This window comes from Musa acuminata, chromosome BXJ2-3, assembly GCF_036884655.1.
Source record: "Musa acuminata AAA Group cultivar baxijiao chromosome BXJ2-3, Cavendish_Baxijiao_AAA, whole genome shotgun sequence".
Classification (NCBI taxonomy): Eukaryota; Viridiplantae; Streptophyta; class Magnoliopsida; order Zingiberales; family Musaceae; genus Musa; species Musa acuminata.
The window spans coordinates 4,362,501-4,387,902 of NC_088340.1; the positions used below are offsets into that span (position 1 = coordinate 4,362,501).

Consider the following 25,402-nt stretch of genomic DNA (forward strand, 5'->3'; position numbering starts at 1 on the left):
GACCGCAATCATAACCGTAAAGTGTACCAATCGATCTCGTAGCTACTGGTTATGTTATATTTAATTCGCTTGCTTATTTGGATCACTTAGTACAGCAAACATTCTCAGATGTCATAAATTTGTCAGGCAATTCTTGGTCGCTTCACTTCATGTTCTGCTCTTGGTAATCGATGATTTCGGTTCAAGAAGCGTAGATTCCAATCGATGTGTTCTTCTAAAATGCGGTTTGTTTGGCAGGCAATCGGAGACTGAGGAGGAATTCGACGAGTTTCCAGGGATTAAGAGGTCGGCATGGCGGAAAACCCTCGGAGATTCACAGTAGGTTACGCACTCGCTCCCAAGAAGCAGAAGAGCTTCATCCAGCCCTCGCTCGTCGACCTCTCACGCAAGCGGGGCGTCGATCTCGTTCCCATCGACACCACTCGGCCGCTCGCCGAACAGGGACCCTTTGATTGCGTGCTCCACAAGCTCCACGGCGAGGACTGGAAGGCCCAGCTTGACGGTTTCGCCACCAAGAACCCTGGCGTCCCCATCGTCGACCCTCCCCTCGCCATCACGCGCCTCCACAACCGCATCTCGATGCTCCAGGTCGTCTCCGAGCTCAAGATTCCCCAGCAGAGGGAGACCTTTGGGATCCCAAGCCAGCTCGTGGTCTATGATTCCGGTACGCTCAACTCCAACGTCGTCGAGGCCCTCCGCTTACCCATCATTGCGAAGCCCCTGGTAGCCGATGGCAGCGCCAAGTCTCATAAGATGTCCCTGGTCTTCCACCGGGAAGACCTCCTAAAGCTCAAACCGCCGCTGGTGCTGCAGGAGTTTGTGAACCATGGCGGGGTCATATTCAAGGTGTATGTGGTGGGGGATTACGTGCAGTGCGTGAAGAGGAAGTCCCTCCCGGATGTCACCGAAGAGGAGTTGGAGAGTTCCGAGGGATCGGTGACCTTCTCTCAGGTGTCAAACATGACGACACAGGTCTCGTCGAAGGCAGAGTATTACATGCAACTGGATGAGGCGGAGTTGCCGCCATTGAGCTTTGTCACGGAGATAGCGAGGGGTTTGAGGCGGGCGTTGGGACTCCGCCTCTTCAATTTTGACGTCCTCAGGGATGTTAAGGTCGGCACCCATTACCTTGTGATCGACATTAACTACTTCCCTGGGTTTGCGAAAATGCCATCGTATGAGGGAGTTCTAACGGATTTCTTCTGGAACATCGTTCATGAGAAGGAAGTAAAAGAGGCCGGAGGCTCCGCCACCGGCAACGACGACAAAGAAGCGTAAGCGTTCGGTTGGCAGTCACCGCAAGGTCACAGTAGATACGGAGACTGTTGAATGATGCCTTGACGATGATCCGACCATTGGCTGCAATAAGTAGGTTGAGCAAGAATTAGTTCATTTTGGTTCTTACATTGACGATGTACATCCTTCATTCTGTGGCAAGAATTAGTCACATCTGCTGCTAACATGCGTCTTCTCGACAATTACAAGTGTATACTCTGAGGTTCCATTCAAAAGAATAGCACATGAAATTTGCAATTTCCCGAGCTTCTTACTATCTTTCCTTCGTTTTCTCTTGGTTGATATTTGTTGTGCTCTGCTTCGGACTTCCAATCATGTAACTTCCTTTTGGAGATTCTCAATCAGCAAGCAACTGCAGGATATTAGGGTCACAACTGCTTTTAGGTTTTAATGGAAGATGGTAGCATCTCAAAGAATTACTTGACAACAGGTAGAACAGATGTCGTATGATGACGAATCGTATGTGGTATCTATCCTATCCAAGGTTGCAGTAGCCCTGAGATACGTAAATACTATACTAAATCATGATGTTTGATGAAAGAAGCTCCATCTGTTCTGTAAGATGATCCATGTGTTGGGAGTTGTTCAGTAATCCCCCCTCTGTGCTTTTCTCAATCTCCTGTATGCTGGACTGGACATCGTCTGTGTCACCTGACAGAGAGCTAGGCGTGAAGAACTGCTCCCAAAATGCATCAACTATGCCGGGGAGTTTCTCTTCATCATCAGGAAAGTTAATATCAGTATGTGCCGAAAAGTCATCTATCTCGATAGGCACAGGCACTGCCGGATTCTCAACTCCAAGTAGCTCGGACAAATCGGAAATGCTTAAATCAGTAGGAGAAGGAGCAATGTCCGATAACACTCCTATGCCGGTCAGTTCACCTGTTTCCATCGTTTTTGCTACTGCTGCAGAAGACTGATCAAAACCAGAGCTGGCAGGCACGTATGAAACTCTAGAATCTGAAGGGACCTCCGACAGTGTAACACGAGAAGTACTTTCAAATGCTTCATACAAAGACTGGATGTTCTGTCTCGAAAGATCATCGGAATTGGCCGAAGATTCTATCCTAGGAGATGTGTTCATCTTGAGTATCTGCCTCAGCATTGCTCTGGCTGCTTCGTTGATCAGTGACTGATACTTCACTTTCCGACCATCGGAGGTACCTCCTTGGTTCGGCAGCCTTCGCTTTTTGTTAACTCCATGTATGCGTAAGTTGCGATCACTCTGCTGCAAAAACTGTGTAAAGAAGGCAGGGTTCCGCATGGCCTTCGCCAGGAACGACGTCATTTGCTGTTGCCGTTGTTCCATGCCCTGAAGGCGTTTGACAAATGTCTCTAACTGATCATCCGCGGCTAGCTGCTGTTGCCGCAGCCTGACGAGCTCCTGTTTGAGTACATTCTTGTCTCTTTTTAGCCCCTCGATGTCTTCCTCCAACCCAAACTTGCCTACCTCGACACATGCCGCAACAGAAGAATTCTGTGGTGGAGTCTGCTCTGGTTGGCTACGGGCATGTGACTGACACGGTTTCCGCCTGTTTATAGCCTTCAAGAGTTGCTTTTGACCTCTTAGAAATCCCTCATTTGCGAACTCCCAGCGATCAGGATCAACTTTCTTGAAACCCTGCACATAAATCCCTCTTCAGCCAAGCACTTGTTTGACATCTTTCACCTCAACAAAGCACACATGTTCTTCGACCAAGTTAGGCTTAATAAAGTCATATACGAGTGGAAGAATCTCAATCTTGAAGGTAAAGATTCCATACAAAGAAGCTCCGGTTTAATACTTCAAACAGAGTCAATTCATGGCTAAAGCTAAAGCTATTCTGAAAACTGTCTCTTGATACCAATCATGGGACTTGACTTAATTGTTTATTTAGAAGAAAAGAAGTAAAAGGAAATGACCCTCCTATCATGGAATTCTCCAAGAGAATTGGCCTTCCAAGAGTTAACATCACAGATTAGTTCATCAAACTATTTGTAGCCTTATTGCATAAAGGACAAAGCAATTATCCATCTCTCACATCAATTTCTGCTAAATCCTCTTCTTTGTTTCTTTCTTCTAGTTTTCATTCTGAGTTCTACAACTCTTGTAGGTTGTAGTTCTAAATTTAGAACTGTTGATTTGGACCAATTTTGACTTTCATGAAACAATCACTTAATCAAACAAAATGTAGTAGAATTTTAGTGAGAAAACTCCGTAACAATTCCTATGCATCAAAAGTTCAAACTCTGTATAGAACTAGAACCATTACCTAGCTCATCATCGACACTCTCGATCATTTTCATGACTTCAAAGTGACAGAGGTCACAGGATATCGTCGATGCCGGACGGGTTTGAAGATTAATCTACTATGCTTTTCCTAATTTAGAGGACAATGTCTTGCGATCAACCTCTAATGGCACCAATGTTTGGGATTCTTTTGTCCTACCATGTCCCTAGGTATTATCCATCGACCCTCACCGATTGAAACGAGGAACTGCAACTACCGAAAAATTGGATTGGAAATGACAGAATAACGTGAATCAAACATAAATTAATCAAAGTAAACAGAGGACGGAAGGGCGTTACGTAGGTATTAAGCTGCCGCACGAAGCTAGAGAAATTGCTGTGCTTGAAGTACTTGGGCAGGAGATGCCGAGCGAAGTCCGCCGTGTTCCACACCACGAAGCTGTTATTCCCGGCTCCCCACGAAACGATCGCGTCGGTCGCCAGATCATCCACCACGTCGTACGTCTTGCTGAGGAACGGCGGCGGCGCACTCCCGTTCATCCCGGGGATCGCACCCGCCGTCGCCGCCACCGCTTCTCCATCTCCCCCGCATTTCTCCATCGCTCCTCCGCCCTCCTCGATGCGATCTAGCGGGCGGAAACAGATGTCGGAGATGAGATCGGAGTTCAGGGCTCATCATCCGATCGCACGAGAAGGTAAAGCCATCGTAGGGCTCCGTCCTCCTCTCTCGTTCCTTGTCGAACTGCCCCGGCGCTGTCTTTGAGCAACAAAGATATCTCAATGAATGGTGAGATAGCATCGGATGGTGATCGTACCGCTCACATTCAAAATGACGGATGGACCCACATGCTTAAAGGCGCGGTCCATGTCACCGGACGGTTCCGGTGCACGAATTGGATGACACCAATCGAAAGTTTAATTGGAGAGGTTCCGCGTACGTCATCGTAAAAGATGATTCCTTAATTAGCCCGCGACGACACCGACGTCTTTCCTTCGCAATGAATCAAAATACTATTATGTCCCCACACATTGTAAAAATTACCTCGATCACCAACGGTATGACACTATAATAAGTAAAAGGGCCCCACGTGTGCGGTTACGGGGGAGTCTGCTGTCGTGGAACGAACGAGCAATTTTGGTATTTCCCACCCGCCGTCGCTTCCCCGCCTAAACGGGAAGAGATGGGATTGGAGTACATCGTGGGCCCGATGCTGTGGCCCGGGTGGAGATGCTAGTTGACCTCCCGAATTATCTCACGTAGCAACGCTGGCCGTTGGATTAAGACCGGCAGTGCTGCACGTGAGAGCCGAGTGATCCTTTTTGCTTCAATGTATTGATTCGAATCAATCACTCTGTAATGTTGGCCGAGCAAAGGTCGTGTCAATTGTATCGTCAAATTTCAACATGACTTATTGCATTACCATCGCGGATCATGAAACGGGAAATAATCATAAATGATGTGTCATCTTACCACAATACTCTTAAAAAAGTAAAAGAATTTGATTTGACGTGGGCTACAAAATAAACGAAGTCCCTTATGTACATAAAGGCACTACTGCTCCATTCTAAAGCTGCAAGAGAGCCCAGAAGACTAATCATGAACATTAATCTAGATTGCTTGGATACTTGGCTGTTTGAACATTGATAATCTGTGGGCAAACAAATGATGAGAGAGCAAAAGAGAAATAAGATTAGAACAAAATATGTTTTTGGGAGGCTTCTGGTACGGATCCTCGAGAATGTTTGGGATACTCGAAGGATAAAACCTACGCAACACCGAGAAAAGGATAAGGAAAACTAAGCACAAAGGCATGGAATCGAAGTGAGACAATGTACATTGACATAACTTAAAACAGTTGCTCACCATGTAATCAACACGCCTTCCTTTTGTCCACCTTCAAGTGAATCTTAAACCATTTCTTCCGCCTTGTCCGGTCCCTAGACTTCTTTTCATCCTTTGGCTTCTTTTCTGTCGTTGGGCACTCTTCGTCACTTTTGGACCCATTGAAGGGACTGCTGATCTTGCTGCTACTTGAGTTTCTTTTTAAAGGTGAAATGGTGGTGTAGGAGGCATGAATAGTGTTCCTTTCCTTGAGCAGCTCATCGATCTGTAGCAGAAAATAATAACATATTTAGATCACAATATAAGCAGTTAAGAAATGGGGCTTTGCTCAGCAGTGTCAAATGGTGAACTCACTGCTTGCATTTCCTGTGCATACTTGTTGGTCATCTCTGTGAATCGGGCCAACACCTGTCAATCTCAGCATAGAGAAGCAGACTCGGATGAGCAAATGTCACCAAAAGTAAGTCACTGTAGTAGCACCATCCAGGATATGCATACAAACCTCTCTATATTCTGTCTCAAACTTAGACAACTCAGCCCTTTTGGTTAATATCTTTGCCTCCACATCCCGCAGTTTCTCCTTTTCCGCTGAAAACTGTTCGGCACACATAACTTCTATTGTGTAGTTGACACTTTTGAAGAAGTTGTCACCTTCAAAATTTTATTCAACAAGAATATGTAAGATATTAGCTGCAAAGCTCTATGTTAAGAAGTCAGTCAAATATATTGTGTAAATATACAACTTACCGTAGACAGCAAATACATGGGTGCCTGCTTTCAGTTCATTTACTTCACATGCTTGAAACCCATCCAATTTCTTGAAGAATTTAGCATCAGGATCTTTAGCAATCGCTATCTGGAGGTAAGAAACATAGGTAACCAAATAAAAGTGCATCATTCAGTAACAATCACCTTGTTTGGTTACAGAGTCACTTGCACAGAATTTAAACCAGTTAACCTCACCGAATGGCTTTGATCAAACCGATACACAGGAAAGCAAAGAAAGAACATTCCAGCAGAAGTAACCCTTCCGGTTTTAGTGCTGTCTTCCTGCACCAGTCTGGTTGTCAGATGAATATATCACAAGCTAAATGTGATCACCTAAAATATAAACCACACAATTAAGGAAACGATAACAAGATGGCAAGAATACGAGGAGAATTACAGAGGGAGGAAATAGTTGCAACACAGTTTTTTCAATTTTAAACAATTATTAGCTGATCCACAATATATACTATCTGCAAGAGGAAATGTTGGAACTTCTGAGAACCTCACAATTTGCATACCTCAAGCTCTAAAATATTGAGATCAGGATCAACCAATAGAGATTAGGTATTTGGGATTGGTTTAAAATCAAACCAATAGTCAAAAGATTAATATAGTTTTCATATCAGTTACATTAATCAAAACTCTGAAACGCCATATTAGAGATAATGCAGCAGTTGATTTCAGTACAAGCAAATATTGTTAATTTAAGCTGATGGACACTGATCCATATTAGGATTTATTTCTCTCATCCTGGCTGCATCCAACATAATAATTGGTAACTATCACTTGCTAAGGTCAAGTTAAATACATGACTCTCCCCAAGCCCGCATAGGTAGGAACCTCATGCAACATGCTGTCCTTTGTAAATCATGGAGCTACACATAAACAAGTAGGAAGTAAGATATTGTTCTTTCGTACACCAGATATCACACAAGGGCATCTGCTTTCTCTGTTAAAGCAACAGATTTTGATAATAAAAAGCATAAACAACAAAAGTTTGAGCTAAAAAATATGTACCGGTGATTGGAGGAGACACAACTGAAACATATTGGATGCCAGACAAAGATAAAGGACACAAATAACAGAGATGATAAAGTAAAAGAAAAAGAATGCTATGTTGAACTCTCCACATGGTTGCATATGATCTCTTTTAGAACTAATCAAACAGTCGATACAACAAAAGAAAATTAACAAGAGGCAATATACTATTGTTAATAAATTCACCAACATGATATGCTTACTTGTAATGCAAGACTGAGTCCACCATTTTCTTCCTGCTCGAAGTACAATAGCTGCAAATACATTACAAAAAATATAGTAAGAATAAAATTCCAATTCCTTAAAAGACACAATAAAATAGTAGAAGTAACCATCATCAATAAATTCCTAAAAAATAGTTCAACCCGCATAGCGCAAGCAAATAATCCATGAAGAGACAACTGGCTACCAATGCATATACATAGTTAGAGGTAAATTAACCTGGAACTTAAGTGAAGATGCATGGATTTGTTTTAACCTCTGTTCTGTTATGCGTCTTAGATGCTAGACTTATAATTGGATCCCTAAGGTAATGACAAGTCAAGATCTTAGATGATTTCGGTTCAAGAAGCGTAGATTCCAATCGATGTGTTCTAAAATGCGGTTTGTTTGGCAGGCAATCGGAGAATGAGGAGGAATTCGACGAGTTTCCAGGGATTCCGAGGTCGGCATGGCGGAAAACACTCGGAGACTCACAGTAGGTTACGCACTCGCTCCCAAGAAGCAGAAGAGCTTCATCCAGCCCTCGCTCGTCGACCTCTCACGCAAGCGGGGCGTAGATCTCGTTCCCATCGACACCACTCGGCCGCTCGCCGAACAGGGACCCTTTGATTGCGTGCTCCACAAGCTCCACGGCGAGGACTGGAAGGCCCAGCTTGACGGTTTCGCCACCAAGAACCCTGGCGTCCCCATCGTCGACCCTCCCCTCGCCATCACGCGCCTCCACAACCGCATCTCGATGCTCCAGGTCGTCTCCGAGCTGGACATCGTCAATGTAACCTCAGAGTATACACTTGTAATTGTCCAGAAGACGCATGTTAGCAGCAGATGTGACTAATTCTTGCCACAGAATGAAGGATGTACATCGTCAATGTAAGAACCAAAATGAACTAATTCTTGCTCAACCTACTTATTGCAGCCAATGGTCGGATCATCGTCAAGGCATCATTCAACTGTCTCCGTATCTTCTGTCACCTTGCGGTGACTGCCAACCGAACGCTTACGCTTCTTTGTCGTCGTTGCCGGTGGCGGAGCCTCCGGCCTCTTTTCCTTCCTTCTCGTGAACGATGTTCCAGAAGAAATCCGTTAGAACTCCCTCATACGATGGCATTTTCGCAAACCCATGGAAGTAGTTAATGTCGATCACAAGGTAATGGGTGTGGAGGCGCGTGATGGCGAGGGGAGGGTCGACGATGGGGACGCCAGGGTTCTTGGTGGCGAAACCGTCAAGCTGGGCCTTCCAGTCCTCGCCGTGGAGCTTGTGGAGCAGGCAATCAAAGGGTCCCTGTTCGGCGAGCGGCCGAGTGGTGTCGATGGGAACGAGATCGACGCCCCGCTTGCGTGAGAGGTCGACGAGCGAGGGCTGGATGAAGCTCTTCTGCTTCTTGGGAGCGAGTGCGTAACCTACTGTGAATCTCCGAGTGTTTTCCGCCATGCCGACCTCGGAATCCCTGGAAACTCGTCGAATTCCTCCTCAGTCTCCGATTGCCTGCCAAACAAACCGCATTTTAGAACACATCGATTGGAATCTACGCTTCTTGAACCGAAATCATCGATTACCAAGAGCAGAACATGAAGTGAAGCGACCAAGAATTAGGGGTTATTACCCGGTTCTCGCGCTCCCAACACCGCGAAGATAACAGAAGAGAGAAGGCAGTTAGCGAGAGAAACGGAAGGGGGGAGGGAAGCAAGAAGTGAGGGCTGGGGGCTTCATTTATAGCTCGACAAGTTGGCGTTGCAATCACTCGCGGTGCGTTCACGGCCCCTGATGGCGAAACCCCGCGGTGGGGATGTTTCTCCACGGACGGTGACAAGAACCCGGTCGCTCACTGCCTCACGCAGCGTGATGGCGAAAGTTGTTGCGGAATGCGGCGCTGGGCCACATGGCATGACGGGGCACTACCCAGAGTCGCGATCTCGGACGCGAAACGTGAGCTCTCCATCCGACGGCTGAGATCGCCCGCTGGAAAACCAACGGCTCAGAGACCGCCAGCTCGAAGCGACGAGTGGCTAACGAGCAGTGAAGCGTGGCCGCCACGGAGCCATCCGTTGTCGCTTTAACGGACGTCGAAGAAGATAGCCGAGTAAGCATTTACTGGGTTTAGCAGACCGGAAGTCCCAATTATCGGCAACCAACGGCGTCCAATCTCAACAGTGATTCTCCCCCTCGTCGGCAGCTTAATCCTCCCCCACCGTCGCCGCCTCTCCATTCCTTCCCTCTCGCCATCCAATCCGCCTTCTCGTGCGATCTTGTCGGCGATTAGTAGCTGAAGGGTTCCTCGTGATGAGGGATGTGAAAGGATCCTTGGAGCACAGCATTGGACGGAGAGCGGAGCGGAGCCCCACAAGGTACGCCTCTTCCGCGCCCCATCGCCGTCCGGATCGGTTCGTCTTGTTCATGCTTGATAAGAACAAGACTCGTGCTTGTGATCGGGTCGGGGATTCTTGCACTCCACTTGTTTAGATCGGCTTAAGAATGATCACCGATGGAAACATTCTTCATCCAAATTGAACTTAGATTTTCTAGCAACTATGACATAAAGATGCATGGTTTTTCTTTGATGATATTTGATATTAAATTCCGCAACATAATTCGAATAGAAGAGTATTGGATTTTAGGGCTTTGTGTGTGTGTTTAAGTACAATAGATTAATTCCATTCTGGATTCTAATTCAAAAACACCCTAATTCAAAAATCAATCTTGTTGATCCCATTTAATTGTTAAAAAGTTCCAATTAATGTCATCGGTCTCGATTGATTTATAATTGATCTTGTAGATCAGTCAGAGGTTCGACTATACTGGGAAAACACAATTTTAGCCTGTGATGTCAAAGGCAATGTGAAGGATAAAACTTTATTTTATTTAGTGATTTCTCTCGAATAAGATTGTCGTGGCTTCTGAGAGATTGTTCTCTTGTGGCTTTCAATTTCTCATACGTCTTAGAGGGACCATTACATTTTTTCCAAAAAAGCATTCAATTTATATATTTACAGGTATAAAAGCATTTAGTCACCTTTTTGGTTTCATCTCTTAATAAATATTTGCACTCAACTCAATTAATATTTCATTTATTTGTTTTTTCATAGTTAAAAAAAAGTACCAAATAATAACCAAACCAAAGAGCTTTGTCCAGTTGTCAAAAGCCTTACTGAATTAGCATATCTGGTTTTATTGTTCCATGAATTGACAATTTCATCGAATCTGCTAACAAAGTTACATAGCTACAAGGCTTTTCTCATGTGATTGGGAGCTATATTTTTGCTACATGCGAATTAAATATAACATAATCAGTACCTATGAGATCGATAGGTACACTTTACGGTTTTGATTTCGGTCAGTTACTTATGAATTAGATTTTCTACTAAGTAACTGAAATGTCAGTTACTTATGAATTAGTTCGGACGGTTCGGTCAGTTACTAACTGACATTTCTTGTCAGTTTCTTTACGGTTATGATTTCTGTCAGTTACTTTGAGTAGCCACCACAACATCTTCAACCGGTTGGGTCAGTTACGGTTATGATACCAAATTCAAAGGAATGACACTTGCAATGGCCTGGGTATCAATCATTTGTCACGATAATTACTACTTCCAAATCTCTTGGTGACATAGTAAACTTATATTTTGGTGGATGGATAACCCACGAAAAATTTTGGAACCCAATCTGTATGTCCAAGAGTTACTTATATTAAATTACAACTAATATATCAATAAAAACACGTAAAATATATTTATTGTCTTTACCTAGTAATATGATTTATGATGTCTATGCTTCATAAATATAACAAATAATATATTTATTAAAATTTAAAATTAAAGTAGATATTTTTTAAAAATATTATTTTTAGTGTTCTACGAAATGTTTGTTAAGTATGCATATGCATTAATGTTTACTTTAAACATATTTTGTAGCGAAAATATATGGTCTTTCGGTGAAACAAGCCTAAGACTATATATGTATGTATGTATGTATGTGTGTGTATGTACTTATATATATAAGTATACATATATATACAATATATATATATATATGTATATGTATATATATATGTATATGTATATATATATATATATGTATATGTATATATATATATATATATGTATATGTATATATATATATATATGTATATATATATACATATACATATATATATATATACATACATATATATATATGTATGTATGTATGTATGTATGTATGTATGTATACATACATATATGTATATGTATATATATATACATACACAATATATATATATATATATATATATATATTCAAAATATATATTTTCTTAAATGTTCTCCATTTAAGAAATAAACATTCAAATAGTTTGAATTTTATACGAGTTATAGTGTTTTTCCAATATGGATACAGTCTTTAAACATGCTTTCAAAAATATTATAACTCTATTACAAAATAAAAAAAATAGGAAAACTAAACTGAAAAATATGAATGAATACTTATGATTCCTTTACTAGGTATAGGAATCAACCTCATAAAATAAATTTATACTAAGTTACTGTGTTTTCAGCAATACTAAGAAAACACTGTAACATAGTAAAAAAAAAAAACTATTGTTGGGGGTAGGAAAAAGGAGAAAAAAAAATTAAGTAGGTGAAGATATAATTTGAAATTAGAGTAAGTAAGGGTGTTGTTAGAAAAATATGAAAAAATAATAAAGAGTTTTTTTTTTTCTGGAAAATCTCCCATTTCCATATAATGTGTCCTCCTTAAACATGGCATTCGGTCCTCAAAGCATTTCTCTCATTCAAACAAGGATAGTTGGAGTTTGGTACCTTAGTACTATGAGATTCCAAATCTTTCTGGCTTTACAAATATCCTTCCCTCTTACTCTACATAAAGGGAGAGTCATAGTCCACCTTCCCTTCCATGGCTTATATGCTCAAGAACACCAGGAGTATCGACTTCGTGGGTCGGGAGAAGCTCCGGAAAAGATGTCCCCTTCATGATGATTTGATTGCCGAGATCCTCTCCTACCTCCCGGCGAAGACCTTCGTTAGGCTCCTCTCTGTTTGCAAGACCTTCCACCAATTGTCGTTCGACTACCATTTCCACCTTTTGCAGTCACACCACAACACGACCATCTCCGGCTTCTTAGTCGAGTATCATGGCACCAACCTATCCCTCCTCAAAGTTGACCCCTGCACCGGCGTGCCCAAAAGCAGCCTCGAATTTCTTAGGAATAGCAACGCCACAATCCTCGGGTCTGCCGGTGGCCTCATCTTCGTCTTGCATGGGAACGAGGGATCGTCCGATGCTACTACTAGTAGCATATTTGTCTACAACCCAGCTCGTAGAACTCGGTGTCGTCTCCCCACCCCATCGGGCGTGCGTTTGATGGGTAGCATCGCGGTGAAGTTCACGGACGATAGTGACGTGGTGACGGAAGACTACAAGCTGGTCTACCTCTCACCGACCTGGGAATGGAGCTTGTTGTACCACTGCCGGGTCTACGACTCAGCGACTAGGGCATGGACGATGGACAAGAAGCTCAACTTGGGGGCGAGGGAACTAAACTACAAGCATCCGGTGGTCTGCGGAGATGTTGTATTCTGGGCATCAGACTGGCGTTCGCGCACGAAGGTTGACCCGTACGTCGTCGCCTTCGATGTGAGAGAGGAGTGCACACAAATCATCCATCTACCGAAAGAAGCAGCCATCTGCTGCGACGACACAATTGGGATAGCTAAGTGGGAGGGGAACTCGTTGTGCCTGATCCATTACCGCATGCTTTCTTGTGGGTTCACTCTGTGGCTGCTGAGGAAGGCGAGAGACGGTGCGACAGGATGGGTGAAGGCAAATGAGATAAGCTTGGCCGAGATGGGGCTCAAGAATAGATGCTTCGTAAGCTCCGTTATGCTGTGTGAGGTGGCAAAGACGGTGCTACTTGTTTTCACCATCACTAACAAGGCATACAGCTACGATTTGAAGGATGGAGAACTCAGAAACCTGGGATTGTGTTACCCCAGGTTGATCCCTTACTCTAATACGCTTCGGCCATGCGGCCAGCAAGAGGAGCTGTTGTGAGCAATCTGAAGAAGACTTTTCCTTTTCCCTCTTTTTCTGCTTCTGCTATATAATAGTATCATATCCTCGGATCAACCTTTTATTGAGTAATGTGCAAAGATATATGAATGTAATTACTGAGATTTATGAGAGAGATGAAGATTTATACACTCAGTTCAAAAGAATCACACACCGTCTTAAAATTTTAAATTATATAATAATGATGAGTTTACGTGAAACTGATTAGGATTAACATGCATTAGACTGGATACCAACTCAACTAAGAAGCTTAGGCTTTATCCAATATATATCACTCAGATTCTTTTACTCTATTTCTTATTCTCTTTCTATCCCTCTAATATCATTATTTATTTTAATATTAACTAAACTATCTACTAGAGTAAAATATCATTCACGTCTTAGTTAACTAACGTGATATGATCCCAACTCATGTTTGTAGGAATATTCAAGATTTCTCTTAGACGGAAATACTGAGCTCCTGTAATGAAAATATCATCATCTGGAGATGAAAATACTATGCTCTCGAGGTATCACATACACAAAGATCAAGGTCGAAAGGAGTTTCATCACTCTAATGCTTTAGTTAGTAATATGAGGTCCTGGTTTAAAGTATTTTTTTATACCTTAGATAAGAATGAAGCTTGTGATTGTCTTCCTTATCATGATAAATGAGAAGAAGATTTTTATTTTCTTGCTTTGAATCTTCCTCACATAGATAATGATGACTTGGATCTCACGTGGTAATCACATGTTAGCCGATAATAGATTCACTATCATATATCTTTTTCTCATTTGCAAGAACAAGCTAAATAATGGTGACCACATAATTCTATTTTCATTTGGTTACGACGAACGTCTAGCATATTTTCTCTATCATTATTTAGGAAATCGAAAGTTATTGTATAGAAGTCATCCCGATAGAGTTACAACCTTTTAGACGTAAAAATTGTCTTACATTTCTCTCAACCTGATTAAAAAAATACTTTAGGCATCCAAGTCATTGACGAAAATAAACAATAATAGCTAGAAAGACATAATTTATTAGAGAGTTCCTACCAACTTGGAATAGACAATTATCCTTCCAATTATAAGTTATTATTGAATTTATTAAATTTTGCAATCAAAATCAGCATTAGGCATTTTATGGGGAGCAATCATGCTCCTCCTTGTATATACGAGAAAAATTTCCTTCTTTAATATTTAATTGTCTCTACATTTCATCTCTTATATTTTTTCTAGTAAATCTATAAAAAAATTTAGATTTATTAACATTATATCTTAATATTTTTAGATTCTCATACCTTTGGAATGTCTCAAATTTGGTTCCAAAAAATTTCTTGGTAGGTCTAAAAGAGAAGAATATCATTAGCAATAGTAAGATGATAAATATTAAATTTATGCTTCAAATTGATGAGAGATAATTGTCCATCATCATACGAACATGATTTAGCATTTAAGTTACGACTCGGACAACAACGATATAAATATAATGGAAAAAGGTTCCCCTTGTTTAATACCTCTCTTATGTCTAAAATCATTAATGATACAAACATATTAAGCCATGATATACAAGTTTGAATCTAAGAGATAAATAGGTTGGGAAAATTGAGGAAAGAGTTATAGATAATATTTTGGCTAGTTATGTCTAAAATCATTAATGATACAAACATATTAAGCCATGATATAAATAAGTTGGGGAAATTGAGGAAAGAGTTCTAAAACATGGCTGAATGCTTTCTAAGATAATTTATCATAATTTTTTTCAATATCAATTTTAATCAACAGCACTTTTATCCTTGGATTTATAGATAATATTTTGGAGATAATTTGAGGAAGAAATTTTTTTATACAATTGGTTAAGAACTTAGGAAGAATCTTATAGTTTATATTGCAGAATAATATTGGTTAAAAACCACTTATTGAGTTTAGGAGTCTTAGATCTAAGAAAGTTAAAAAAAAAGTTTTAACCCAATCAGCATGAAACATACACTTATCATAGAAATGATGAAAAACTATAATCATTTGGTCCACTATGGTACCTCATGTCCTATAAAAGAATTCAACCATTTTACCAAATCTCATGGACCTCAAAACATTCCAAATAAACTTTGCGTTGATTTGAGGAAAATATTTATTTTAATTAATTATATATTTTAAATTGAGCACCAAATACAAAATATCAATCATTCAAGACAATGTTCTTTAATTTCAATAAAACTAGAAAGCTATAGTGTGGTGTGAGAGTACATGGATTTGTTACGCTGTGCGATACACATATATACTATAACGTATGGTGTAGAAATGTATATATGTATTATGATGTGTGATATAAGAGTGCTTGTATATACTATGATGTATAGTTTAAAACCGCATGTATATATTATGACTTGCAATATGGAGATGCACGTATAGGTCAGGATAATGTGTAGTGTAAGAATGCATATATATATATATATATATATATATATATATATATATATATATATATATATATATATATATATATATATATATATATATATATATGTTATGATATGGAGGAGTATAGGAGGCCAAGTATATATTATGTTTCTTATATGTGCGTATAAATATTTTAAATTATTTTAAAATAAAAGTTTACTTATTTATTATACTATATAGTATGGTTATGCTTGTTAAAGAAGTCATAGGAATGTCTTATATCGATGGTTTTGAAATATTATATACATGATATAATATATACTCACCTAAATAAAACCATAGAGGTTTATACCAATCGAGTGATTACTCATTATAGATATCATTTTATAGATACGGATACTAATACTCTATCTAAGTGATTGGGCAGGAAGTGAGCACGTGCGAGTTTATACTAATGCTCAAATATAGACGATAACTTATGAATATTTTTATGTGTATAAATTTTGGATATATTATATATATATATATGTATTATTAGATGTTATAATTATGTACTAGTATCAAAATCATTATATAAATTTTTTTTATTATTTTATTTAATAAATTAATATATTTTACTTTTAAAATTATCCTTTTTTTTTGTTATAATTCATATTTTAGTTATACATGCAACATATAAATAGAACTAGGATTAGTATTTTACACAATCATCATGCCCGGAAGAAGTGACAATGATTCACTCAACCATCATGGCAGAATTCTACAGTAATTATCATGATATTTAAAAAATAAGCTTGATTACTCCTTCTAATTCACAATAATCTATTTTCCTTATATTTTGAGAGTATTGGATTCACGGAAGTCCTTATTACTATGAGATAATGATCATTGGTCCCTTAAATATGATGGAAGAGAAGGGGATGTCTCCTGTCTATGTATACATATTTAATGTGTTTCTGCAGGCAAAGATAACACGATGAGATCAGACTTCTCCTTTTCCTCTCCTGTAAATTACGACTCCCATGCCTCTTTGTACCTCAAGCCTGACACCATCTCAAGGCAAGCCACAAGCAACTAAGATTTGTCTGATTCCCATATATAAAACTGAGATTTGTCTGCTGCATTAAAGACTGATAAGACACTACTTAGCTTTGTCAGTTTGACCATTGCCTGAAGCTGTTTACACCACAGAGTTGTTTATCATCTATCCAACCATTCGCCCAAGGCAGTAGAAACTGTTGTGTTAGATACTTGCACCACAAAACCATTGCCTCTGCCAGCATTTGTAGCCACTTGTCCTTCTTTACCATGAACGCTCTGATGATTCTTTGTAGAGAGGAGTGGTAAAAGTTATTTGATGAGAATTCCATCTCTCATTCTATCGTTATATAATTGGAATCAGATCGGGTCCGATCATTATGATTTGAGAAGATAAAGCTGGATAAGTGACAGTGTCTGTGGGTCACATTTTTAGATCCGTAGATCTCTGCATGAGGGTCTCTGATGGTGTTTTGGATGCTTGCTAATTGATGTGACCAACTCAACAGATTCTTCCTTTCATGTCCATCATCGTCATGTTACAAATCGAAAAGATTAAGCTATCTTATCTCGATTCTTTGTGCCTATTTCCACACTTCGCAGCGTTACATGAGTAGCAGAGAGAGAGAGAGAGAGAGAGATATGCTCATAGCACTGTGCGAAGCCACACTCACTTCTTTTCTCTCTCCACTTATCTTTCTGGTATCATATAAATATAACCTCAACGGATGGTGCTCCGAGTTCCATTTCAGACAATACCATCCCTCTCCCTCTCTCTCTCTCTGTGGAGGAAGGAGATGGAGAAGCTATGAAGATTCATGTTAAGAGACCATGCAGCTCACACACTACAAAGACTTGGGCTCCTGCAGCGACCTGCTGTGCGACGAGGACGCCAGCGAGCTGGCGGACGACTCGCCGGATCGATCCAGGGATGCCGAGTTCCCGGACGACTCGGACGAGTCCATCGCCGGGTTCATAGAGGGCGAGGCGGACTACACGCCCGGGTTCGACTACCCGGCTCGGTTCCGGTCCAACTCGCTCGACTCGACCTCCCGCCGGGAGGCAGTCGCCTGGATTCTCAAGGTGGGAATCCGCTGGCGCACGTTAGACCCCAGATGCCTGTCTTTTCTACCTTGCGCTCCTCCGCTCTGACGGACGTCAAACATTTCGTTTGTTTCTTTTCAGGTGAGTGCATACTACCGTTTTCAAGATCTAACGCCGTACCTCGCCGTCAACTACATGGACCGGTTCCTTGCTTCTCACCGTTTACCGGTAAGTTGATCACACCGTTCCGAACTCCCCATCACCGTCCGATCGTCATCGGATGGTTGTCGAAATGCTGTGAGCTTCTATAACGGAAATGTCCTGCATTTGACTCGTAAGAGATTGGTTGCATTCCGTTGCTGCAGCAAAATGTGTGGGCTCTGCAACTCTTATCAGTGGCTTCCCTGTCGCTGGCTGCAAAGATGGAGGAGACATTAGTGCCTACCCTTTTGGATTTGCAGGTACTTGACCTCTAATCACTGTTGCAGTCTTCACTTCCATGTACGTCTTTAGCTTTGAGATGTTGATTAGATTGAAGGCGCCGAGTTCGTCTTCGAGCCTCGAACGATACGAAGGATGGAGCTGCTTGTGCTCGGCGCCTTGGGCTGGAGGCTTCGATCTGTAACGCCCTTCACTTACATGGATTTTTTCGCCTGCAAACTCGATCCATCAGGGAAATCTGCAACGTATTTGATTTCATGTGCCTCGAGCATTATATTAGCAACATTGCATGGTAACACCCAATGTCTTCTTTTCTTCTTCTTCTTCTTCTTCTTCTCGGACTGAAACATGCAATGTCTCAGATATCGAGTTCTTGAGTCACTGCCCATCGTCGCTTGCTGCAGCAGCCATTATTCGTGCAGCTGAGGATGTTGCAGATCTAGCTTTGATCGATGCAGGGATTGCAGTGTCATGGTGCATTGGACTAACCGAGGTAATCTCAAAGCTAATATTTCATGCTGAAGATAAAAGTTACTCTAAGCCAATGGTGAGTGGTGTTGTGAAGAAGCCATGAGATGCCTGTGCATGTTTTCGTAGGATGGGATTGGCAACTGCTACAGATTGATGCGAAGAGTTGCAGAGGGTGCTATGTTGAAGAACCCTCTGGTCAACATGGGGTCAAGGGTCTCACCTGCTTCTCTCCCCCCTGCTAAAAGAAGAAGAAAGATGAGCATAGGTGGGAGGATAAGCTAAGCTTTCTTATTGGTCTTTGTTCAGATTCCTCAGTATTTAGAGAGGAGATTAGGTTTTATTCAACAGTGTGTGTAGGATTTGGCTATTTGTGAAAGCCATGATTGAATGCAGAGAGTTGCAGATTCCCAATGGAGGGGGATCTGCCATTCTTCTTCTTTATGGTGGAGTGTGTGCTTGTTGTTAGTGGAAGCGAGTGGGGGCTATTGACATCAATGCCTGCATTCAGTGAGCCAGATGGTGTGTCTTTTTAGGGTCAATCGGAAGAAATGAGATGACACTCAATTCGAGCAGCTTCAACTCTCAAAACGTTCCACAGCTTTCTGGTCAACCGGTCAACATTCTCCCTAACCTCATCAATGTGTCTTCCATGGACACATGCTATGTTTTCTTATTGTATTGATTCACCTTAGTTTATGTTGTGTGATTCGAGTGTCACGCATAGCAGTCAAAAGATGAGACAGCTATCAGATTTCAGGCTGCACCTCTTTAAATAAGAAGTATTCAAATAGACTCTTCTGTGCTTTAAGATTGTCCATGCAAATTAAAATACAATCAGAGATTTTATATTGGTTCATACAATTGCATGCATACTATCCTCAATGAGATGTATAATCCTCCTCTCTCTCTCTCTCTCTCTCTCTCTCTCTCTCTCTCTCTCTAACAATATACATTAGCTGCAGGATGAGAAACTCCATTTGCCACCCTAATCAGCACAACCAGCTTTCCTCCTTGATATCAGTAAGTAATCATGTTTGAGTTGACCATTGGTCATATCCAACTCAGTGACCACTAAAAGAAGAGTTAGAGGTGGTCAAAAGATACGGATCACTTCAACATAATTAAACTAGTTCAAATAATCCAAACTATCAAATGTTTCAGCCACCAAATTCAACTCAGAACTGCACTCAATCTTGGATGGAAGAACATGCAGTTCCCATGTCTTGTGTTATTTCTTCTCCTTCAACAAAGCCTGAATCTTCTCTTTTGAGGTGTGAGAAAGATGATCTGAGACAATCCAGGGTGTGATCATGATGGTAGTGGATGAGAGAAGCACAACCAAGGGAGAGTCATTTGCCCAACAAGCGCACAGCTTTTGCTCTCTTCAATTCACTTGTGCTCGAAAGGAGAATGCTTTGTTGCACAGGTGGCCTCAGGTTTGATTGGAACATGCCCACCCTCCTACATTTACGGCAGTCTTAGTTCCTGTCCTGCTGCTAACAAATCTATTTTGGTCATGGGACCTTTGCCAGTGTGTTCACGAGCTTCAAAGCTGCTCTCATGGCAAGGTTGCTTGCAGGTTGCAGCTGCCATCAATTTGCTGATGGTGCTCAGTCAGTAGGGTGATACAAATGAACCCAATTTGCAGAGTCTTCAAGTCATTATGATGCAAGCAATAAAACAGGATATAATTCAACAGAGAAATCAGAGAAACCAATCCCCTTAAAATCTCCATTTTGTTGAATCTCTATTGTAGTTGAACTCATGCAATAGATCATGTCTGAATTGCCATAGAGAGCAGCATTCATCTTAAAAGCAAAGCAAAAAAAACCCAAATGCAGAATTCCAGATCATGTCTGAAAAGCAGTACTATCAGAGAATTTATTTGTCCAGTGAGAGAATCTGCCTTTGTATGATAAACTGTGTCATTGATTCCTGATTAATCTTGATGCTGAACCAGGAAAAAGCATGGAAGGATCTCTTACTTCTATGTACTGAGCAGCACAGAGTGTCAAGTAACAGAGAGAAGCATCCAATGTGGATGCTTCTCTTTTCACCTCCTTCTTTATCCGCTTTGCTTTCACCATCTCACACGCTCTCTCTCTCTCTTTTACCTCAGCGAGACAACCAATGAATAAGCCCAAAAGCCGAAGACCCTTCACCTCCCACACCAAAAGGAAAAGAGTGTCGGAGCATGAAATGTCCAAATGTGCTGCCTCTTTACCACTTTTCACTCTCAATGGATCTTTGCTCAAAGATGGCCATCAGCTCACTGGGTTGCAGCTTTTGGCTCTGATTCTTTTGGTTGCAAGATCTAGCTCATTGTTCTTCTTTTTCCCTTTTGTTGGGTAAACAATGGTTGGATCATGTTGTTGATGTTGAGCAATGGAGACAAAAGTTAGAATGATATCGGAATATAAAGATACAGTTTGATGTTCCTTTTTGAGATGATTCTCCACAGATAGAGTTTGCTATAGATCGAGTCTTTTCCTAAAAACTTAATCTTATCAAGAAATATGAGTTCGGGTCCTAAGTCTATCTCTCTATTTCATCTGAAGCTTAATATTTTGTATAATGTTTTCTCTCAAATTTATCTTGCATCATATACTTGGATTCAGCTTCATGTACCAAATCTAATTCCACCTGTGAATGAGGCACATTAGATTCTTTCTTGCATTAACAATAATAACCATAATCCACACCTTGCACACATATTTCTTCAAACTATTCAAACAAGTTTGTAGGAGCTCCATTAGTTGGAACTATAATTCTTTGTGTCTACTTTCGAATCAAGCAAGATGGGGATAAAGTTCTTGTGCTCAATCATCAGGAGCCACCACCTACTCAGCTTTTCTGTGGTTTCATGGTGGTATGCATATGCAAATGCCAAAAACACTTTGATGAGCAAAAGTTTAAAGATCATGCATATTTAACTTCAAGCTCAAGAACAAAAGCAATTCACTAGGATTTTATTCCAACATCACAAAGGTTCTAGCAATGGCAGTGCAAAGTAATCTTGATCCAAGCATGATATGTGAACATACTTGGGAAAGCTGTAAGTTAGAATCATGTTATGCTCATGGAATCTGGAATAGCAACCTGCAGTGAAAGTTTAAGAATCAAAATCTTGTCTATGATATCCCTTGATCTGAATCAGTATCCATGATACAGGAGCACCTGCTATGAACAGAGCTACAACACTTCACAAGGCCTGGCCTTTAATTCACTTTGGATCTTCTATAGATTTTACTTCATCAAGTATAACCTAGTGATAAATAATTTTTTTTATTTTCATTAAGGATTTTTTTTTTCTTCAACTATAACAGATTCTAAAATGAATCAATTGCTGAGAAGGAACAAAGCAGCAGGTAGATCTAGTTGATACCATCTTTCCCTTTTCTTTTCTTTTGTTACAGATTTGACAAAAGTCATAAGTCCTTAGGGAATGTATTAGATGAAAGCAATCATTCTTTGAGGATTGATGTTCTTCAGACCAGAACAATCTTGCTTCATGATTTATATATATTACATTTCTGCAGTAGATTTATCCTTGATTATTTTGTCTGGGATATGCTTTTCATCCATGGCTGCTAAATCATTGAAATCATGGGAGCATGATTTTGCAATTTGAGGAACATGAAGTTCCTTTACAGAAATATCATCTCTCATTTAGGTGAAGAATTATGCCAACAAGGAAAGAGAATATATATATATATATATATATATATATATATATTGAGGATGTTAGGTCATGTTGTTCCTAAGATTTCCACTGCAAATGCTGTTGCAAGTCAACCAAGTTTGCAGTAAATTTGATTGCATGCCTAAACTTTGGCATGGAAGATGTGGCTGTAAAGCTAATGCACAGATCATAAGATTGAGATCAGCTTGTCTATCATGAATTCCAATACCATCAGAACACAAACCACTTGAAGAATCATATGAAACATCTCATCTCATGTTCTGAGATCAGAGAGGAAAGCCTTTTCACATCACTGATCGATCAGCTTCCAGTTTCTGCAATGATCTGCAGTGAAGGGCGCCAATGTCGAGGCCTCGCTGCTGACTGCTTGCTGGTCTTATGTCCATCCCTCTCCTGCTTTGCTACCTGAAAAATTCCATTACTGCGATCACTCTGCTACTGATTCATCTCGATGTATGGAGAAGAAAACATTCTATCATGAACTATACATTGTGCTCGAATTCTCTCCTCTAGCCTGATCGAATTGCCATTGAATGAACAGGATGTACCTGATCTGTGATTTCTGAGTCCTCCTTGTCTTCTCCATCTTTACGCACGTGAACGACCTCATCATCTGTTCCAATCCTCTGTTGCTGCTGTCTCTCCATCAGTTCAGCCTGTCTCTTCTTCATCTTCTCGATCTTCCTTGCCTGGATAGCCTTCATGACCTCTGAGTCAAAGAATTCAGATAAGAGATGTACTTGATTCGATCACTGTGACAAGCTTCGGAAGCTAAATGGTGATCAAGAACCTTGGGAGGTGATGAGCCGATACACTTGGCCGAGCAAGAGGGTGTCCGTGGCCTTGAGGAGCCTCACCCGGGTTAGCCGGAGGGTGCCGCCGCCGCTGCCGTCCAGCTTCTCCTCCGGGACGTAGAGGGTGATGAGGGCCACGTAATAGCCTGGGTTGTTCTTCATGACCTCCGACGCACTCGTGGGCCAATAGAGCCTCTCCGCTCTGCCTCCGGGGTGTTGGATCACCACCGCCGCTGCATCCGTCACCTGACAGTTCCCCATTCCTCCTCTTTGTCTCTTTGTTGGTGCTGATGGCGGTGGCCACGGCGATGAGAGTTATGGAAGACGAGGCTTCAGCCGGCTACAGTCGCCATTTGGTGGACGGTGTTGCTCGGAGTTGATGATGATACGGTGGAGGAGTGCGCGGTGTTATTATGGAGGAGAGGGTGACGGCGGGCCCAACGGAGCAATTCATTGGTTGATACGCTATCTGACACGTAGCATGATGTCTATGGGTCCCATACGCTTAGATTTTTAGGTATTTTATCAAAAAAATATATTAAAATTTCATTGAATGATGCCGACTGACTAATTGATTCTTATATGAGGATTTTTTTTATTAATTTGAGAAAATAATCTTTCGTCCTCCGCTAAGCGATAAGTGTTAGAAAAGTAAGCGCAATAAGAGAGTAGGAGGAAACGAGGCAAGAACAATCGGTGAAACGCAAAAAGATATTTTCATCTAGTTGATAATAAAGATGTGCTCCCAAAATAAAAATTAATTATGAGAGTGTTATTTGATAAAAGCCTAACAATAAATTTTTTTTTTTGGCACAATATCTTAGATTTTTATTAGCATACTTTTTGCTATTATATCATAGATGTCTTGTTATTGGAGTTCAACATTAATTTAGTTGAACCAAAATGATTGTCAACAAGATCTTGTAAGGGTTTGGATTATTTTTTCAGATAATTTTTTTTGTGACAAGTATCTCAAGTCATGCATGCATGAGTTTCTAATCATTTGAGGTTTCATATGAAAAAAAAAATGGATCTTAAATCATATGAAAAACTTTTATTTATAGAGTAGTGAGTAGAATATTCCTATAATATTTTTTTTTTTAATTATCTTCTCAAGCTATTATTGTTAGGTATTTGAATGATCCAAAAAAACTAATACATGATGATTTTTTACTTAAATTGGTATTATTCTACTGATTACGTAGATTAAAAAAATCAATAATTGATTAATTAATTTTTTTTAATCTTACATCAATATAAATCATTTATAGAATACATATAATATCATTATCATGTATAAATACATAATGTTTTAATGAACAATAACTACAAAACTTATGTTATTGGTTTGTGTGCATAATATCAAAATTTTATCCTAAGTAAATTAAAATATCTAATATTGTCATCCTCTTTTCCATCCAAACTTCTGCTACCACTACTATTAGCTTCAATTATCTAAATATTAGATTCAATATGGATAACACAATTAAAATCTTTATTATAACATCATAGCATACCACAAGTTTGAGTCTCATATTTGTCCATCTCAATTTTAGTTTCATATATCAATCTTAACATGGTTTGAACATAATAAAAATATGATGTTAAGGTTTAATATAGATTGAGTCATTTCTTTAAAAAATTATATATGTTAGTTTAAAATGAATGCAAAATAGCATTTAAGATGGAGCTATCATATTGTGAGGGCCAATTTTGAATCTTGTATATGGCAACAACAAGATGACATCCCCTTGTGTTCTTATCAGGTCAAACTTTGGAGGAGTGTGGAATCCATGGGCATCTGATCATTAGTTTTACAACTCCCCTCAGCAGTGTCATTGCCTTTGATATTTGCTCCCAAATCCAACCTCATGTTGGTAGAAGAAGAAACATAGTAGTGAAAGCTACAATCCCCCAAAGTTGGCAAGTTGGTAATGCCTTGACATGGAGTTTCATTTTGGATCAATACAATAGTGTGGTGCATCTCTTCTTTTCCTTTCTTTAAGAGAAAGTAAAGTGCTTACTTTAACTTGAACTTAGGTATGTATGATTAAATTATGATGAGAAT

At 40.3% G+C, this 25,402-nt stretch overlaps 7 protein-coding genes across 7 annotated transcripts; 4 read left to right on the top strand and 3 right to left on the bottom strand.

Moving 5' to 3' along the window:
• Positions 1 to 37: 37 nt before the first annotated feature.
• Positions 38 to 1,278, top strand: LOC135607011 (inositol-tetrakisphosphate 1-kinase 1-like). Its single transcript, XM_065098436.1, has 2 exons — positions 38 to 163; positions 238 to 1,278. The coding sequence occupies exon 2, from the start codon at positions 292 to 294 to the stop codon at positions 1,276 to 1,278; it is 987 nt and encodes a 328-aa protein (XP_064954508.1). The 5' UTR covers positions 38 to 163; positions 238 to 291.
• A 303-nt stretch (positions 1,279 to 1,581) lies between these two features.
• LOC135607010 (heat stress transcription factor A-1-like) lies at positions 1,582 to 4,501 on the bottom strand. Its single transcript, XM_065098435.1, has 2 exons — positions 3,866 to 4,501; positions 1,582 to 2,917 (listed from the first exon to the last, which is right to left on the bottom strand). Exons 1-2 carry the CDS (start codon positions 4,124 to 4,126, stop codon positions 1,814 to 1,816), a joined length of 1,365 nt encoding a protein of 454 aa, XP_064954507.1. The 5' UTR covers positions 4,127 to 4,501; the 3' UTR covers positions 1,582 to 1,813.
• Positions 4,502 to 4,954: 453 nt separating this feature from the next.
• On the bottom strand, positions 4,955 to 7,456 carry LOC135607013 (chaperone protein dnaJ 16-like). The gene is made up of 7 exons (XM_065098437.1): positions 7,379 to 7,456; positions 6,333 to 6,419; positions 6,117 to 6,225; positions 5,872 to 6,020; positions 5,724 to 5,777; positions 5,391 to 5,634; positions 4,955 to 5,292 (listed from the first exon to the last, which is right to left on the bottom strand). Exons 1-6 carry the CDS (start codon positions 7,439 to 7,441, stop codon positions 5,398 to 5,400), a joined length of 699 nt encoding a protein of 232 aa, XP_064954509.1. The 5' UTR covers positions 7,442 to 7,456; the 3' UTR covers positions 4,955 to 5,292; positions 5,391 to 5,397.
• Positions 7,457 to 7,845: 389 nt separating this feature from the next.
• LOC135606643 (inositol-tetrakisphosphate 1-kinase 5-like) lies at positions 7,846 to 8,379 on the top strand. The gene is made up of 2 exons (XM_065097698.1): positions 7,846 to 8,211; positions 8,314 to 8,379. The coding sequence occupies exons 1-2, from the start codon at positions 7,846 to 7,848 to the stop codon at positions 8,377 to 8,379; spliced, it is 432 nt and encodes a 143-aa protein (XP_064953770.1).
• A 3,906-nt stretch (positions 8,380 to 12,285) lies between these two features.
• On the top strand, positions 12,286 to 13,443 carry LOC135606644 (uncharacterized). The gene has a single exon (XM_065097699.1). It carries the CDS (start codon positions 12,286 to 12,288, stop codon positions 13,441 to 13,443), a length of 1,158 nt encoding a protein of 385 aa, XP_064953771.1.
• Positions 13,444 to 17,627: 4,184 nt separating this feature from the next.
• On the top strand, positions 17,628 to 19,268 carry LOC135606410 (cyclin-D2-1-like). The gene is made up of 6 exons (XM_065097430.1): positions 17,628 to 17,964; positions 18,067 to 18,153; positions 18,291 to 18,386; positions 18,457 to 18,658; positions 18,729 to 18,859; positions 18,964 to 19,268. Exons 1-6 carry the CDS (start codon positions 17,713 to 17,715, stop codon positions 19,117 to 19,119), a joined length of 924 nt encoding a protein of 307 aa, XP_064953502.1. The 5' UTR covers positions 17,628 to 17,712; the 3' UTR covers positions 19,120 to 19,268.
• Positions 19,269 to 22,689: 3,421 nt separating this feature from the next.
• Positions 22,690 to 23,724, bottom strand: LOC135586894 (uncharacterized). Its single transcript, XM_065097431.1, has 3 exons — positions 23,331 to 23,724; positions 23,089 to 23,249; positions 22,690 to 22,945 (listed from the first exon to the last, which is right to left on the bottom strand). The coding sequence occupies exons 1-3, from the start codon at positions 23,593 to 23,595 to the stop codon at positions 22,841 to 22,843; spliced, it is 531 nt and encodes a 176-aa protein (XP_064953503.1). The 5' UTR covers positions 23,596 to 23,724; the 3' UTR covers positions 22,690 to 22,840.
• Between the last annotated feature and the right edge of the window lie 1,678 nt (positions 23,725 to 25,402).